Source organism: Artemia franciscana, chromosome 1, assembly GCF_032884065.1.
Source record: "Artemia franciscana chromosome 1, ASM3288406v1, whole genome shotgun sequence".
Classification (NCBI taxonomy): domain Eukaryota; kingdom Metazoa; phylum Arthropoda; class Branchiopoda; order Anostraca; family Artemiidae; genus Artemia; species Artemia franciscana.
The window spans coordinates 13,694,113-13,711,271 of record NC_088863.1 but is presented as its reverse complement, the minus strand read 5'-3'; the positions used below and the strand labels follow the sequence as shown (position 1 = coordinate 13,711,271).

Here is a 17,159-nt window from a genome sequence, read left to right as displayed (position 1 = left end):
AACTTGATGAAACTTATATATTTAAAATCAGCATTAAAATGAGATTCTTTTGATGTAGGTATTGGTATCAAAATTCCATTTTTTAGAGTTTTGGTTATTATTGAGCCGGGTCGCTCCTTACTACAGTTCGTTACCACGAACTGTTTGATACCTCGCTCTTTACGCTAAAGTATTTTTAGTAAATTTAACTATTTATTCTACGGCCTTTATGATTCAGTGGGCAATCTTACAGAATTGGGACAAAATTAGAGCTTTAGTGTAAAGAGCGAGGTATCAACGAGGGGGCAAACCCCCTCATATACATAATAAAAATATACGAATATAGAAGTTCGTTACGTAAGTTAATTTGTAAGTTACGTTTATTTTTTACTAATAAACACGTTCGTTAAAAATAAAATTCTAGTTGTTTTTTTAAGTAACCGAAAATTTGAGGGCAACTAGGCCTCCTCTCCCACCCTTTTTCTCAGAATCTTCTGATCAAAACTAAGAGAAAGCCATTTAGCAAAAAAAAAAAAAAACACAAATTTCGTTTTAATAATTCATTTGCGGAGAGCCAAAATCAAACATGCATTAATTCAAAAACGTTCAGAAATTAAATAAAAAAAAACAAGTTTTTTTTAACTGAAAGTAAGGAGCGACATTAAAACTCAAAACGAACAGAAATCACTCCGTGTATGAAAGGGGCTGTTCCTTCCTCAACGTCCTGCTCTTTACGCTAAAGTTATTTACTGTTTTATAAAGTAGAATTGAGAGGAAGAGTCAAACTTCAGCGTAAAGAGTGGGGCGTTGAGGAAGGAACAGCCCCTTTCATACACGGAGTGATTTCTGTTCATTTTAAGTTTTAATGTCACTCCTTACTTTCAGTTAAGAAAATTTGTTTTTTTTTAAATTCGGGACAAGTCGAGGAGACAAGTACTATTGTGTTATAAAATAACGATTTGCATTCGGAAAGGCCAAAATTGTTACCGAAGGAAAATATAAAGGTTGGAAATTGATATGAAATCCCGACAATTAATTGCTACAAAATTCCAGTGAATGAGGACACACGGTTTCACTGTGGTATATTAATCCCCAAACAAATGGGCAATCTACAAAAATTGAATAGTTTGTGTTAAAAATTAATATAAAATTCGAAATGAAATATTTAAAATTTGAAATAATCTTTTTGTATTTTCATATAAAATTTTTCAAATTTGACTGGTTTGATAAATATTAAGTTATGTTCCACAATACAGAAACATTATAATAGAATGTGTTATTGAGGAACAGGTATTTGCAAAAGGAAAATTCATTTTTTTACATCCTCTAGCTCTATCTCTTAAGTATTTTTGCAGAAAGAGGACAATATTTGGAAACGATAAGAGTTTCTAAAAATTTCCAAATTCAAATGTGAAAGATGAAATTGAATTCAAATTATATAGAACTTTCTTATTTTTAGTGGATTGGGTATAGATCCAAACTTACAAGAACCGTGACATACCCCGTGGTAAGGTACCGCTGCCTGACATGCCTTCTGCTACAGCTCAGACATAAACAAAAGTTAAGACCATCGTACCATATTAAATAGAGGGCTACTAAAGGAAAAGGAGACATTTATTTCATGTGAGCTATAGAATAAAAGTAACAAAAAGGTGAAGCCAACACGCAAGACAATAAAATACTGACAAAAAGAATACGGTCACTTCTTAAGGAATGGCAGTTCTAGGCACTTCCCACAATGGCACACAGCGCTTTCTTGTAATCACCAGACGTCTCGCCCTGCTGAAGAAAAATATTACTAATAAATAGATTAAATATCGTAGTTGAATAAAAATCAAATTTACGTACAATATTGATTTCAACTTAATATACATGTTGAAATTAAACGAAAATTGCAGTTGAGATTCCACAACAGGTTCGGTGGGAGGTTAAATTGTTCTGGGGAGTAAGGGGGGTAATGATAACAATTAAAAAAATAACTATTAAAATACGATATTATGAAATAAGAAAGAAAGAAATAAAATAGTAACCAAAATTAATTTCTTAAACCACATTGGCCAATAAAGAAAAAAAAAATGTGGCTTTTAAGGTCGAACGAGAATACTGAAAAAACACACAAAGCGAATAGCAACAAGCGATTTCCAAAAAATACCAAAACTTAGAACTGACATTGACGGACACTAGCGAACAACAGAAAAACAAAGGAAAAAATTCATTCACTCAAAACAAAACGAACCAGCAATTAAGTTAATCGGAGAACTATGTCATCTGATTTCTGATTTTAATAATTGCATTCCTTGCAAAACACATTTTGAGACCTAAGCGGTTGTTGACATATTAGATTATGTGATTGGGAAGGTGATTCAAGGTTTATTTCAAGGATTACTATAGTATCGGAGTAAATGAAGTATTTCTTTTATTTCTCAGTTGTTCGCTAGTATTCGTCGATGGCAGTTCTAATTTTTGGGATTTTGTGCAAATCGCGGGTATTGGCGAATGACTCACTTTGTGGTTGTTAGGTACTTGGTTTTAATTCCTATAACTTTGGCTTTTATTGAATTTTATTAATTTTTTGTTTTTTTCCTTGTCTTTTTTTTCACATTGACTTTTTGCATTTGTTTTGTTGGTTTTTTCTTCAACATTTTCCTTGTATATATTATTTTTTTCGCACTGAAGAAGAGAGGCTGTCCTCTCGAAATATCCGCTTTGTGTGTTTTTTCAGTACTCTCGTTTTCTTTCTTTATTAGATAGTAACCACATCAAAGAAATAACTAATTATTAATTAACTAACTATTAATTAGTTAAACTCTAATTAAAAAATAACTAATAATTTTCCAAAAGGAATAGTTCCCCTGTCTAGAAAGGGTATGAAGTAGAACTACCTGATAGGCGATCTCCCTCCCCCTCTGGACTGAGTATGAAGCAGATTAATCTGTATCTAAGACCGGGAGAAATCTTTCCTTTTACCTAGGAATAAATGTCAGTTTAATGCATTTGCTTAACAATTAAAAAAAAATATTTAAAGCTAGTGGAGAAATGAGCAGTGGTGAAAGGCGTGTAGACAAATTAAAGAAAAGAAGAGGAAGCAAAAAAGGAGCAAAGAAAAAAAGGAGGAAGATTAAAGAGGAAAAAAGACACAACCTATAGTAGAAGTAAAAAAATCTTTATGCTATAAAAAGTGTTAAAATACTTCCCTATATTGCAATATTATAGTATGTATATTTTGATTTCATATCATCAGCGCAACTTTAAAATGAAATAATAAATTTGAATTAATTATATTTAATACTATAATGTATATGTTTAAGTTTTAAATATTATAAAATGCATATTCTAGTTTATATAATATAATAAGAAACGTATAATTCAAGAAAAAAGATTCTTTATAGTTCTATCGATTGATGCAATTTGTTTATAATATTTTTTTTGGCAACTACATGATACTAATTTACATATTATAAAACAGGTTTATAATATATCATTGTCACTCGCTAGGGCTATAATATAATAAATCACTCGCTTTGTGGTTGTTAGGTACTTGGTTTTAATTCCTATAACTTTGGCTTTTATTGAATTTTTTGTTTTTATCCTTGTTTTTTTTTTTTGTTTTTTTTTTTACATTGACTTTTTGCGTTTGTTTTGTTGGTTTTTTCTTCAACATTTTCCTTGTATATATTATTTTTTTCGCACTAAAGAAGAGAGGCTGTCCTCTCGAAATATCCGCTTTGTGTGTTTTTTCAGTACTCTCGTTTTTTTTCTTTATTAGATAGTGACCACATCAAAGAAATAACTAATTATTAATTAACTAATTATTAATTATTTAAACTCTAATTAAGAAATAACTAATAATTTTCCAAAAGGAATAGTTCCCCTGTCTGAAAAGGGTATGAAGTAGAACTACCTGATGGGCGATCTCCCTCCCCCTCTGGACTGAGTATGAAGCAGATTAATCTGTATCTAAGACCGGGAAATCTTTCGTTTTACCTAGGAATAAATGCCAGTTTAATGCATTTTCTTAACAATTAGAAAAAAAAATATTTAAAGCTAGTGGAGAAATGAGCAGTGATGAAAGGCGTGTTGACAAATTAAAGTAAAGAAGAGGAAGCAAAAAAGGAGCAAAGAAAAAAAGAGGAAGATTAAAGAGGAAAAAAGACACAACCTATAGTAGAATTAAAAAAATCTTTATGCTATAAAAAGTGTTAAAATACTTCCCTATATTGCAATATTATATTATGTATATTTTGATTTCATATCATCAGCGCAACTTTAAAATGAAATAATAAATTTGAATTAATTATATTTAATACTATATTTTTTTTATAAAAAATACTAATGTTTTTTTTGGCAACTACATGATACTAATTTACATATTATAAAACAGGGTTATAATATATCATTGCATACATTATAATATTATAATCTTTATCTTATAAAAGAAATCGAGCAAAACACGCTTGATTGATTGTTTTAAATCTTTTTCCCCTTGTCTTATTTGATTCTCAGGTTTTCCTTTGCCTTATTCGGTTCTTAAGATTATTACATTTTTTTCTGCCAAAATAGGTCATCTGACTGATTTATTCAAAAAGCATCATTCCAGTTCTTTTCCCACTTTCATGTGTTATTAATTAATGATGTCAACTTTAGTTTTAAAAACTATAGGCAAACTTCTTTTGATTAAGTACAGAATGATGCTTTTCTTGTCAAATCAAATTAAGACAAGAACTTGCTACGGCAGTAAATTCTCATAAAAAGTTTTTATCATTCTCATAGTTTCTTAAAAGTATTTCAATGTACTTATCCGGTATACCATACAACGATAAGACCTTCATTAAAGCTATTGCGTCGGCTGAATCAAACGCTAGCTCATAATCTATAAAAATGAAGATTAAAGGGGTCCTATGATTCAGGCACTTCTAAATTATTAATCTATGAGTTAAAATGTAGTCGAGACACCCCTTTCCTTCCTAAAATCACACTGCTCTGCTCTTAAAAGTTCTTGCGCAGCATCTCCATGCCTAAAAGTATCATCACACTAAGTAATTTGCTTCCTATAAAAACCAAGCAAATGCCTCTTCAAAAGGGCTGTAATTAAAGTTTTCCTAAAATTACTAGGTACTCCCCCTTTTTAAAAAATTATAATCTTCCTTAATTTGTCTCAGGCTCCGGAGAAATCATAGTTCAAAAAAAATTTACCATCGTATCTGCACCGTTAGACTAGGCAGTTCTAGGCAACCCACCCCAACCAATCTAGTTTCCCAGCCGACATGGTCTGTATTAACCAACTCTTCACCGCGAGACTAATTTTTGAACATAGAGCCAAGCATCCACAAATCATCGTCACTGTCTCCATTTACTCTCCATTTGTCTCCATTTCATTACAGCCATCTTCGATTCAGTCATCTGAGGAGAGAATTGGGTGGCGATGGAAGAGGATTACGTCCCACCTAAGATCATACGATTCATTCAGACTTACTATCAACACACACGAGCCTGCATCCAGGTCAACGCAGAAATTACCCCGCTATTTGATATCGACTTCGGTATGAGGCAAAGGTGTGTCCTCTGTCCCGAACTATTCAATTTTGTCGTCGATGGGGTAATGCAAAAATCAATGCTAAATTTTGAAGGAGTCGAGGTTAGCCTGGATTATGCCGATGATGTTACCCTTCTTGGTGAATCCGTCGATGAAACTCAGAACTTGCTTCTAAAAGTATTCGAAGTTGCTACCCCAATAAAGCTTAAGATTAATATTGACAAGACTAAATTTGTAATTTAATGTCCCGGACATAAACTTTACCCCTATAACCCTTAACCAAAGGCAGATTGACGTTGTTTCTAAATTCAAGTATCTCGGTTCATACATTGTTAGCAACACAACAACAAATAAAAACACACTACCGCCAGCACACCAGCGAATAAAAACACAGCAGCGCCAATACACCATCAACACACCAACGAAAATTGCGGTAAGATTCGACCCCGCATCCTTCGGATTAAAAGCCTGAAGTACTATCCACTGCACAAAGCAGACTTCTAAAGCCTAGTAAAAGAAACACGATGATAAGAAACACATCTAAATGCGATATTATTCCTATGAAGAATAAAATTCCACAATTAAGACTCGGACTAAATGAGTTTTTCATAAATCACGACCCATTTAGATCGTTTTTTTACACCGGAAAATGTCTATTAAAAAGTCTCTAGTCTTTAAATAGCCACTACAAATGGTAATGGTGGAAAAAAAAGGACTGAAGGATATTTTCTGATTTTTAATTCATTATTCAAAGACGCAAGATACACCCTTTTGCTTTTGGCACAACGAAAAGAACCTGGGGTCAAACCAAAGACAAACCCTGGGTGATAAATGAAAGAATGGTCATACCTTAATAGCACTTAATAGAGTACACCCATACAGCGTTTCATATTCCTTTTTTATATTTCCGAGATCAATTTCTGAACGGCTGACCAAAATTCGAATTAAAGTATCATCATCAGTTCCAAGTCCTTCCATTGCTTTGTGAAGTCTTTTGGCATAATATCTTGGTCTTGATTGCATACATTGGACTAAAAAAAAAAGATCTTTACTAAGTTGATAATTTTACCCCTAACTTGCAATTATATGGCCAAAATTATACAAGTTCAATACATTCTGTCCAAGTCCAATGCATTGTATTATCCCCTCACTTGTCTTTATAGGTATGAAACCGGTTTTTTGAGATGTAACCTAGCCATAATTATTGAATATATTTGCAAAAACCGACAATAAAGATAATGGAATAAAGAATGCGTAGGCATGTTTTTGTTGGGCTCAAGGAGATTGATGCTACAAAGAGTTTTTGTTAGTAGTAGTAGATTAAGAATCGGGATCTTGAACCCGATTCTGCCACCTCATTGCAAGCGCATTATTCTCGAAAACCTTTTGCATTGCTATATAGTAGCTTTTCTGGCCGTTCAATACTTTTCCTGTCTGGTATTTCACCTATTCGATAACATTATATGATAACTTTCTTAGGCTCGAAGTTAAAGCTCTTGGAGCAATATCTTGGTCTTGCTTGCAGGCACTAAATTGAAAAACAAAATATTTACTAAGTTCATAATCTTGATTGAATGCGTTAAACTGAAAAAAAAAAGATTAGTCTTATTCATCAAGAATTGCGAGCCTGAGAATATTTGCCTCTTTTTGAAATAAGGGGGAAACACCAACTAAAAGTCATAGAATCGTAATGAAAATCATACAACGTATTAGATAACCCTACTGTAGAGGTTTCAAGGTCCTATCTTAAAAATGTGGAATTTTGTGTTTTTTGCCAGAAGAAAGATCACGGATGTGTGTGTTTTTTTTTGTTTTTTTTTATAATGAGGCCTCATTATAACGGAAATTAAAAGTTCGAGTGCCTTTTTTAATGGACCGAAAAAATTGGAGGGCAAATAGGCCCCCTCACAAGCTCAATTTTTTCCCAAAGTCACCGGATCAAAATTAAAATTAAAAAAATTCTAGTGCATTTTTAAGTAACCAAAAAATTGGAGGGACTAGGCATCCTCCCACGCTCATCTCAAAATGGCTATCTCAAAATTTTGATTGGATGTGCTTGGGAAATGGGGGGCGTGGGAGGGATTTGTTTGCCCTCCAGTCACTTTCGACTATTAAAAAGGGCACTAACCCTTTTAATTTCCAATAAAATGAGCCCTTTTCGAAGTTCTTGCGACAACTCCTTCGATACAAAGTGCCCTGGTCTAAAACAAACCAAAAACAAAAAAATAATAGATTGCACCAACGTCGTTCTTTACTTAGGCAGCACTATTGCTGCCTATATATAATATAAATTTTATTTTGTTATTGTAACTATTTGTTGATATACTTTATGTTGTTATTTCAGGAACATTTTTAAGAGATGAGTACGACTTTCAAAGCACTACTTTACTAAAATTAAACCTTATTGTAAGCCATGGAGGGGGGTTGCTCCCCTGTAATATTAACGGTAACTCTGAATAAGATATTTAAATGGAAACAAACTAGAAAAATATCGCCTAATGAAAGAAACAAAGTAATGTTTAAACTTGAAAGGTCATAAAGTAGCCTGTATATGAGAGGGGGGAGAGCGACTGCTTAAGATCTTTTCGCATCAGTTTCCATTTATTATAGATAATAACTACAATCTCAATAAATTACAAGTTAAACTCTTGAGTAAAGAGTAGGTACAGTCACCTCATATATAAGATAATTTTATGCTGCGGATGAAATTTTATTTAACTCTTGGAAAGCTGCCGCATAAAAGACATTTTTATTTATACAAGTTTCTTCTCAAGTCAATATAAGATAAAAGAAGAAGTGTCTATAAAAGAGATGCACTAAAAAAGAAGGGCTATTCTAAATATCGAAGAAAAATAAAAAAGAGCCCATTCTTGTCTATGATAAGAGTTTTCGATCAATAATGAGATAATATGGATATTTTTCAAAATATAATTTCTAAATTCAAATTGTAATAAAGAAGAAACAAAATCTGTAAATCTATTTGCCCTCTCCACTAGTAAGAGATGCACCAACAGTTCAGAAATAAATTGCTGGAAATTGGATAGGATTCAAAAGGAAGATTAAGAAAACTAGCAAACGCAGACAAAGCTGAATAAATTGGCATTACTGGTAAGAATAGAATCTGTTGACATATCTCATTCGTGGAAATAACCTATTATACCTGACAGAGCCATTCCCCTTAAACTGACATTTTTTTAAGCTATAGTTACGTTTTTTTTCTCAACTTGATTGCGTAACACACTACAAAGTAACCGACAATTGTCTCCCAGGTTCAGTGGGAGCAAACGTAAGGTGTAAACCGTTCTTTTTTTTTTCTTTTTTTTTTTTTTTTTTTTTTCACGGCAGAAACAGGGTTTTATTGCAATTTGTCCGTATCTTTAAGAGCTTCAAATATACAAAACAAAATGTAGAGTAGAATGAGAAAAGTCTTTCCCCATTTATTCCACCCAATCTAAACTCTTGAACCATGTGTGAACTTAGTAGCTTCATTTAGGGAGAGGGGGGAGAAGAGGGAAGCCTGTTCCCTTTGTATTTTTTTGTTCTTCTCGCCCTGGATATTAAGATATACAGTCTTGGGGATATTTTCATTGAAAAATGCCTTTTTACGTATTTACATTGGAAAAAAAACACGGCAAGTTTAAACCCCACCCCCTTCCTTGATATTGTAAAATGCAGATTGCCTTTCCGCTAAATTTTCGTGAATTGACGCCACTGAGTGATCTATAATTAGCATTACAATCCTCTTAACAAAGTCTGGTTCTGAAGAATAGAAGAACCTGAATCTGTAAAACTGTTTCCACTAGAAGGGAGTGTACCTACAATTTCGAAATAAATTGCTTAAAGTGGGATACTTTCCAAAATATGAAAAGAAAAGACTTACTGATTGTCAAAATAGCTTTATGCAAATCTCCACTGAATTCAGACTTGACAGCCTGTTCCAAAGTAATTCCAGAGATGGCCTTATACTCCTCAAAGACTGCCAAAAGCTGTTGTCTTCCTGCATGACCAAGTAGGATGACAAAAGTCTCTTCGTCAGTGCCTAGCTTTTTTTCACCTGAAATGAACAAAAGATACAAATACTAATAGTTTTGGAAATATATTACGAAGTACGTATAGTCGCTAAAGGGGATATATGGGGCCTAATTTTCACGATTTCGATATTCATTCTATAACTTCCATACAGGACTCTTCACTGTGTCATTTCTGCAACATCCTGCAATCATTCCTGGGTAACTGTTGCACCCCACAAATAGAAGCGAAGTGGTTAGTACGATAGACCTGAAATCCTTTGACCGCGAGGACAGTGGTTCAATGTCTCTGTCCATTTGTTTTGGAACGGGGGTCAGTTCGTGACTCTGTAAGCTTAATCTGAGTCGACCCAGCTTTAAATGAGTACCTGGAGAAATCTGGGGAAGGTGAATAGGAAGGGTGTTCAAAAGCCCAAGATGAATGGCACCCGATCTCCATTACACTTCCTGACTGAAGGGCCATGAAAGGGAGATCAGCACTACAGATGGGGAACGTTAGGTCGAATTCCGTATTCTTTACCTTACCCCTTAAACAAATCGAAGAATTATATGGAGGCTAAGCTTAAGGAGACTAAGGTTGAAGTTAAGGAGGTATAAGCGAGGAGGTTGAAGCAATATGAAGTCATGTTTATACAAAACATTTAAGTCATGATCGGACTCAAAGATGTGGGAGGGAAGAGTTAATCATGTCGTAAGCCAACCTTTGCGCTGGGAAGGGATCTAAGATGTTTGTGATAACGCTATCTACCAGAATGGGTTTTCAAATTTTACTCTAAATTTGAAAGAAGCAAGAGCAAGTGTTCTTGTAGTGCAATTTTTGGGTTTGCATCCAATACAACCTCTACGGATGAAGGGACCGGACTGACATCCATTTTCTATTGCCTAATTCAATGATTTTTTTTATCCTTTGCTTACTATTAGGTAAAATAGTTCCAGAACTTAAGTAAAATTCAGTTTTACCCCACATGAATCCTTACTCAGATTGGGCTTAATTTTAAGACATCCGAAAGTCAAGTAATTGGCTTGTTTTTAAATTTCTCAACGTAAAATTGCAACTAGGAGTAGCTTTGAGACATTGCTGGTTACTTCTAGTTCACGCAAGGAAAAATATATCTCTTTTGCACAACTTAACCTTAAATGATAATAATACCTCTAACCGTTGAGTATTTGACTATATATATTGCAAAATTCCCCAGTGGATTCTCTGTAGTTTTGCTGGCAAGCAACACGTGTGATAACATTTTTTGTACTACATTAGGCAAGTGTTCTTATTCAAAAACAGCACATAAGGCTAGGAGGGTATATCTTATAACTATATGATTTAAGGAGAAGGCAATTTTCAATTTTTTTTCTTGCTGGGTAAGTTTTCTCCAAGGTCGGTGTTTTTTCTTTGCCAGTGGTGGCAGAAGAGTCCCTAATTTATTGTCCTCGAGACATCTACCGAAGGATGTTGTCAGGTCTCAATCACAATTAGTAGAAAATAAGACCAAGCAGTCCTGCTTGTTTTATTTCAGAGTTTAGATGAGAGGCTACTTAATATCGAGTCTAATTACCAGACCGATGATGGGGGTGGGGGGGGGAGGTCAACCAAACCTAGCCAACAGCTACAGTTATGGAACTAGATCCAAATTCTTGTGCTAGATCCAAATTCTGTGAAAGAAGGCCTACATTATAGTTGCTCAGCCATACCAAAGGGTCAACCGGATCTCAAATAAACGGGTTTAGGATTATATCTTGGGTTTTACTAGAGTCGGATTCAATATCATAAAAAGCATTTGTTACTTTACATATCTTATAACCGTGTACCACTTGTTTCATTTTGGCTGAAATGCGTCTTTCTGTCTGTAAACATTTCCCCTTTAATCCTGTCAATTTTGTTTCTGACATTTTTTAAAAACTCTTAGACACATTAAAAAAGAAGAAAAAAAATCTCTGAATTTTTACTTGTTTTTAAAAATCTCTTTACCTGGAAATACCTTTTAGTCCAGGACTTTTAGCTCAAAAAAGGGTCGAACCCGGACAAAATTGCAATATAAACGAAAATGGTACCAAAATGATCAGAAAAAAATTCTGTACAACATACTAAAAGTCCCCATAAATCCGAGTGGGGCGAGTACCCGAAAAACAGGGGAAAAGGGGGAAATGCGGGGGAAAATGGGAAAAATGCCGAACATGCCCAGAAAATAGTTTAAAGTGAGTTTTCTGGGGTTTTCACATACGCTGATTACGAAATTGACATCTAAAATTCAGTATAGAAAAAGAGTACTACGAAAACGGGGGAACAGGGGAAAGAGGGGAGAAAAGAGAAGAATACAGGGTAGGGGTAGAAAGCGGTTTGAAAGATATTTTCTGGCGTATTCCTATCTGGTGATTACGAAATTGAGAAATAAAATGATATAAAAAAATCGATTAACATAAAACGGGGAAATGGGGGGGAGGGGAAAAGGGAAATATACAGGGTAGGGGTAGAAAGCATGTGGAAATGTGTTTTCTGGGGTTTTTCTATCTGCTGATCACGAAACTGACCCCTTAAATGAAGGAAAGAAAACGAGAACCATGAAAACCGAACAAAACTGGAGGAAACAACGGAAAAGGGGAAGGGAGGCCTGACTCCTGAGCCAGCTGCTAATGGCTAATAAGTAGGCCTATGGACAAAATAACTCGCTTGAGTATCAAACTTGTACTTTCTTGAATCACAGACATTTCTTACAACCATTTGAATTACTAAACATAAAGAAATAACCGCTTGGCAGTTATATATAAAATGGCTATTATATGTAAAATTTGCACTTTCGAAGGCAGTATAGTTGACTTGAAAAACACAGCATTGATATCACTAGTCGAGCTCCTCGTCTTCGGCAATCTCGTTGTGGGGGGGGAGGTCAACCAAACCTAGCCACCAGCTACAGTTATGGAACTAGATCCAAATTCTTGTGCTAGATCCAACTTCTGTGAAAGAAGGCCTACATTATAGTTGCTCAGCCATACCAAAGGGTCAAGCGGATCTCAAATAAATGGGTTTAGGATTATATCTTGGGTTTTACAAGAGTCGGATTCAATATCATAAAAAGCATTTGTTACTTTACATATCTTATGACCGTGTACCACTTATTTCATTTTGGCTGAAATGCGTCTTTCTGTCTGCAAACATTTCCCCTTTAATCCTGTCAATTTTGTTTCTGACATTTTTTAAAAACTCTTAGACACATTAAAAAAGAAGAAAAAAAAAATCTCTGAATTTTTACTTGTTTTTAAAAATCCCTTTACCTGGAAATACCTTTATCTAATCTTAAAACAATATTTTACAGACGATTCGTAGCCACAGGAAGTAGTGTAGAATCTGACTAAAAATCTGGCTAAAAACTGGACAAAAATCTTTATTTATGCCTCGAATATGCAGATAAGTAAAAAAAAAGGGACAGGCTTTGTTAAGCAGGAATGCAGGATTTGCAGAGTTCGAAAACTGGAAAAAGCTCATAGACCTGAAAAGACTCAGAGAACATCCTTTAACACAGCTAATGCCATCCTGTTGAAGGAAAGTTCTGATAGAAAGTCAGTGAATGACTACTATAAATCTATACACTTACCTCCTTTAGAGAAGCCTGTCTCCCCTTTTGTCTCTGTCTGTAAAGGCAACAAGAAAGACATACGGCCAAAGAGTTCAGAACCTCACAGGGTATCATAAGACCCAGTATCGAGGGAATCGTGAGATACTAAATCGTATTTTACTAATATATTATGATCAACAATCCCAACTTTTTTCATCAGAAAAATTGCATGGAAAAACTGTTCTTTGAAGAAAAGGACTACAATGAATGATATATTTCTACGAAAAGAAGATTTGTTCATTTTGTGCATAATCTTCATCTTACTTCATCTTTAATTACGACGTAGCATTAAACCACATTATATATTTTCAGCCACAGCCTAATTTCTAAAAGAGAAAAAGCCATATTAATGGGTATTTTCTATGAAGATCTATCATTATTGGGTCTGATGCTACTATTTACTACTTTGATTTTATTGTAATATAAATCCAATAAAATATAAATAATTTTATATAAAGATATAAAAAGATATTAAAAGATATAATAAAAAGATATTAAAAGATATATAGATATAAAGATATTAAAAGATATATTGTTTAAGAAAACAAGACAATTTGTTTTCTTGCCTAGAAACTACAACATATTTAGCCCACTTCTGCGACCGGAAAGCAATTAGAAAAAAAAAAACTTCTTCAGAGCTATTTTATACTAAAACCAAAGAACTTGTATTACAAGACGGTAAATTGTTCTATTTCAAGCAAAATCCAAGCGTTTTTCCTTCTCGCAAAATGCTCAACACTTTTCTTATGATTGACCAAACTAGGCAGAGCAGATCCCCACTGATCATGCTTCCAACAAAATGAGACACCAATCCAAGGAGACACTATTAAGGCGCCAAACGTCAACACGAACCCAAGGCCCGATAACCATGAAATGCCCGTATTACACAAAACACTGGCTACGTTGGTACGGATATATCCAATGCCAAACAGAGACATTGACTAAAAAGGCCTCCACTGTCAGCCTCTTCCCAGATGGAAGAAACTCCAGAAAAAAGGCATACGAAACTTGGCTCTCTTTCATCAGACAAGACTTCGAGCCGAAACGAGGAGTCTGCCACTGCATTCGACGATGAGATAGAAACTAGCTGATACTAACAATTTAACAGATCTAAGATCAACAGAAATTAGACTTTATCGTGGAAGAATTGATGGATGTCATGCAAGCCTTGCAGTCACTGCCCTGATCAAAGTATAGATAATTGGCTTTATTTGTATCAAAGTACAAATAAGAGGCAAGTTATTAGTCTTTCTGTCTGTAGTACTCCAAATTTCAGTTACCATTCAGAGGAATTTAACTTGCCCCGGTTTTTCTAGTTACCACATGGTTAAATTTGACCACATGGTTATTGGCTGAAACTGACTGACATAAATTAAAAAAGAGTATAAACAGGTAGTTGAATATGATTGCGGAATTCCAAAAATGATGTTAGGCGTTTGGAACAGAAAGTGAATATTTTAGCAATACATATTGGCCTTTTCATATTTTAGCCTTTTCAGGGTTGAAGGAATGTTCATCCCGAGCACACTAAAAGATTAGAAAATATCATACCAGTTCAGACCACTGTTATTACAGGAATTTCGTCGGAGGGTTAATCCATACTAGATCAAAGTCACTACAGGCGTAAAATTGGGCAGATGAGTCCCCCTTCCTCCCAACAAACAAAGACAACATAAATTTCCAGCACAAAATGTATTCTTTGGTGGGCTAGCTACCATGTATAGACATGTAGAAATGTTTCCACACCATGTTATCCCTGAGCCTATTATCTTACTGAAAATCACCCTTTAAGGAGTCACAAAATACCATTCAAAAGATTTAAACTAAACATTTGTAGAATATAGGCACTTTCAGCATGGCAATTACATTTTTGCCCACCAGAGGGTGCAGTTAATATTTTTTTTGTTATAATTATCAATACAACACCTGAAATCAGACAACTGAATAGAAATATTGCTGTATTTTAGGTCACAATGGCTGAAGAACTGAGTCAAAAAGTTAAAAGTTAAATTTCCATACAATGCTAACAAAATACAAATAAGCATTATCACATTATATTAACAACAAGTCTCAACACCAATTAGCGTGTTTGGGATCGGCTCTTTAATTTAATTTCTTGGCTCTTTAATTTTCTTCCAAATAATTTTCTATAGTATTTCTGTGCTATTGTCTACGTTTCTAGATTATTCATATGTTTGACAAGAAGATTCATTCCAATTTTTTGGCTCTTTAATTTTCTTTCAAACAATTCTCTGTGGTATTTCTATGTTACCCTCTACGTTTTTATATTATTTCTATGTTTGACATAACAATTCATTCTAATTTTTTTTTGCTCTTTAATTTTCTTTCAAATAGTTTTCTATGTTTGATATAACAATTCATTTTAATTTCTTGGCTCTTTAATTTTCTGGACCCAAAAACACAAAAACAAATTTTATTACAATTCCTCGGAAGAGCAAGAGCTAAGAGGCCATATGGCACTTGTGACGAGGTCGGAAGAGCCAAGATCTCGTATGGCATGAGCTCTTGCAAAATTCTAAGAATCAATAGATTAATTTAAAAGGAAAATCAGAGGCTTAAGGCCGGTCGGGATTTAAAATAAGAGCTCTGAGACATGAGTTCCTTCTAAATATCAAATTTCATTAAGATCCAGTCACCCGTTCATAAGTTAAAGATACCTCATTTTTTCGAATTTTTCCGAATGAACACCCCCTCTAACTCCCACAAAATGACCGGATTCAGTCCGGTTGTTTCAATCACGTATCTTAGACTTGTGCTTATTCTTCCATCAAGTTTCATCCTGATTTCTCCACTCTGAGCGTTTTCTAAGATTTTCAGTCCCCTCCAACTCCCCCCAATGACACTGGATCCGGTCGGAATTTAAAATAAGAGATCTGAGTTACGGGGTCCTTCTAAATATGAAACTTCATTAAGATCCGATCACTCCCTCGTAAGTTAAAAATACCACATTTTTTCTAATTTTTCAGAATCAACCTTCCCCACAAGTCCCCCAAAGAAAGCAGATCTATTCAGGTTATGTCAGTCACGTATCTAGGACTTGTGCTTATTTTTCCCACCTAGTTTCATCCCGACCCCTCCACTCTAAGCGTTTTCCAAGATTTTAGGTTTCCCCCTCCAACTCCCCCCAATGTTAGCGCATCCGGTCGGTTTTTTGAAATAAGAGGTCTCAGACACGATATCCTTCTAAATATCAAATTTTATTAAGATCCGATAACACGTTCGTAAGTTAAAAATACCTCATTTTTTCAAATTTTTCCGAATTAACCGGTAAATACCAAGTGCCATGGGAATCTCTTACCCCTTCCCGGCACTCACCTAATCATAACATTTTGAAACAAGATCTAGTTTGACAACTCACAAGCATACAATCACTCCAAAATCAATCAATCAATCATTCTGTCTCTAGAAAATTGGTTAAACAAACTAACAAATGGTTATTTTATGTCCTTAAACAACCGTATCCAGACAATGTACATAGCATAATTTGGTCATTGCTTCTTCTTTTTTTGTCATATATTTTCTGTCACTAGCAAGACTGTCATAGGCAAACGTGTCATCGGTTTTTTCTGCCATCAGACTATCTGTCATTGTTTTTTATTAAACTGTCATCAAATAAACTGTCATTATACGTTGTGTACAATATACTATATCATAGTAATAGTATGCAATACAAAGCTACTATTAATTAACTTATTTGTCTAGTTGCAACTTAAAAAGTGGAAATAGTAATTAATGCATGTCTGGTTCTCTGCCATAAAAGTTTTGTCACTTGCACTAGTCGGAACAACGCTGAATAATAACAGAGTCCAGAAACCTAAATATTATGGATCAAGATGATGAAATACCTTAGAAATATTTAGAAGAAAAAAAAAATGGGAAAGAAAACAGACACTGATTTAGCCATCAGTAATGCAGTGGCGGTGAGGAATTCAACCCTTTACTTCTAGATCATTTCGGATTACCAGTTGATACCCTTTTTGCTTAAGACCA

At 34.3% G+C, this 17,159-nt stretch overlaps 1 protein-coding gene across 1 annotated transcript; it reads right to left on the bottom strand.

Annotated features, from left to right (window-relative positions):
* Window positions 1-1,575: 1,575 nt before the first annotated feature.
* Window positions 1,576-16,757, bottom strand: LOC136034386 (annexin B10-like). Its single transcript, XM_065715902.1, has 5 exons — window positions 16,644-16,757; window positions 14,059-14,241; window positions 9,393-9,591; window positions 6,362-6,543; window positions 1,576-1,758 (listed from the first exon to the last, which is right to left on the bottom strand). Exons 1-5 carry the CDS (start codon window positions 16,755-16,757, stop codon window positions 1,702-1,704), a joined length of 735 nt encoding a protein of 244 aa, XP_065571974.1. The 3' UTR covers window positions 1,576-1,701.
* Window positions 16,758-17,159: the final 402 nt, after the last annotated feature.

Excerpts from the sequence above, each read along its gene's own strand:
- LOC136034386 (XM_065715902.1), bottom strand. The coding sequence starts at position 16,757 with ATGACAGATAGTCTGATGGCAGAAAAAACCGATGACACGTTTGCCTAT. Across the intron at positions 14,242-16,643 it reads CAATGACCAAATTATGCTAT|TATCAGCTAGTTTCTATCTC; the intron begins GTACATTGTCTG and ends TTAAATTGTTAG. Across the intron at positions 9,592-14,058 it reads GTTTGGCATTGGATATATCC|TATTTGTATCTTTTGTTCAT; the intron begins GTACCAACGTAG and ends CAAAACTATTAG.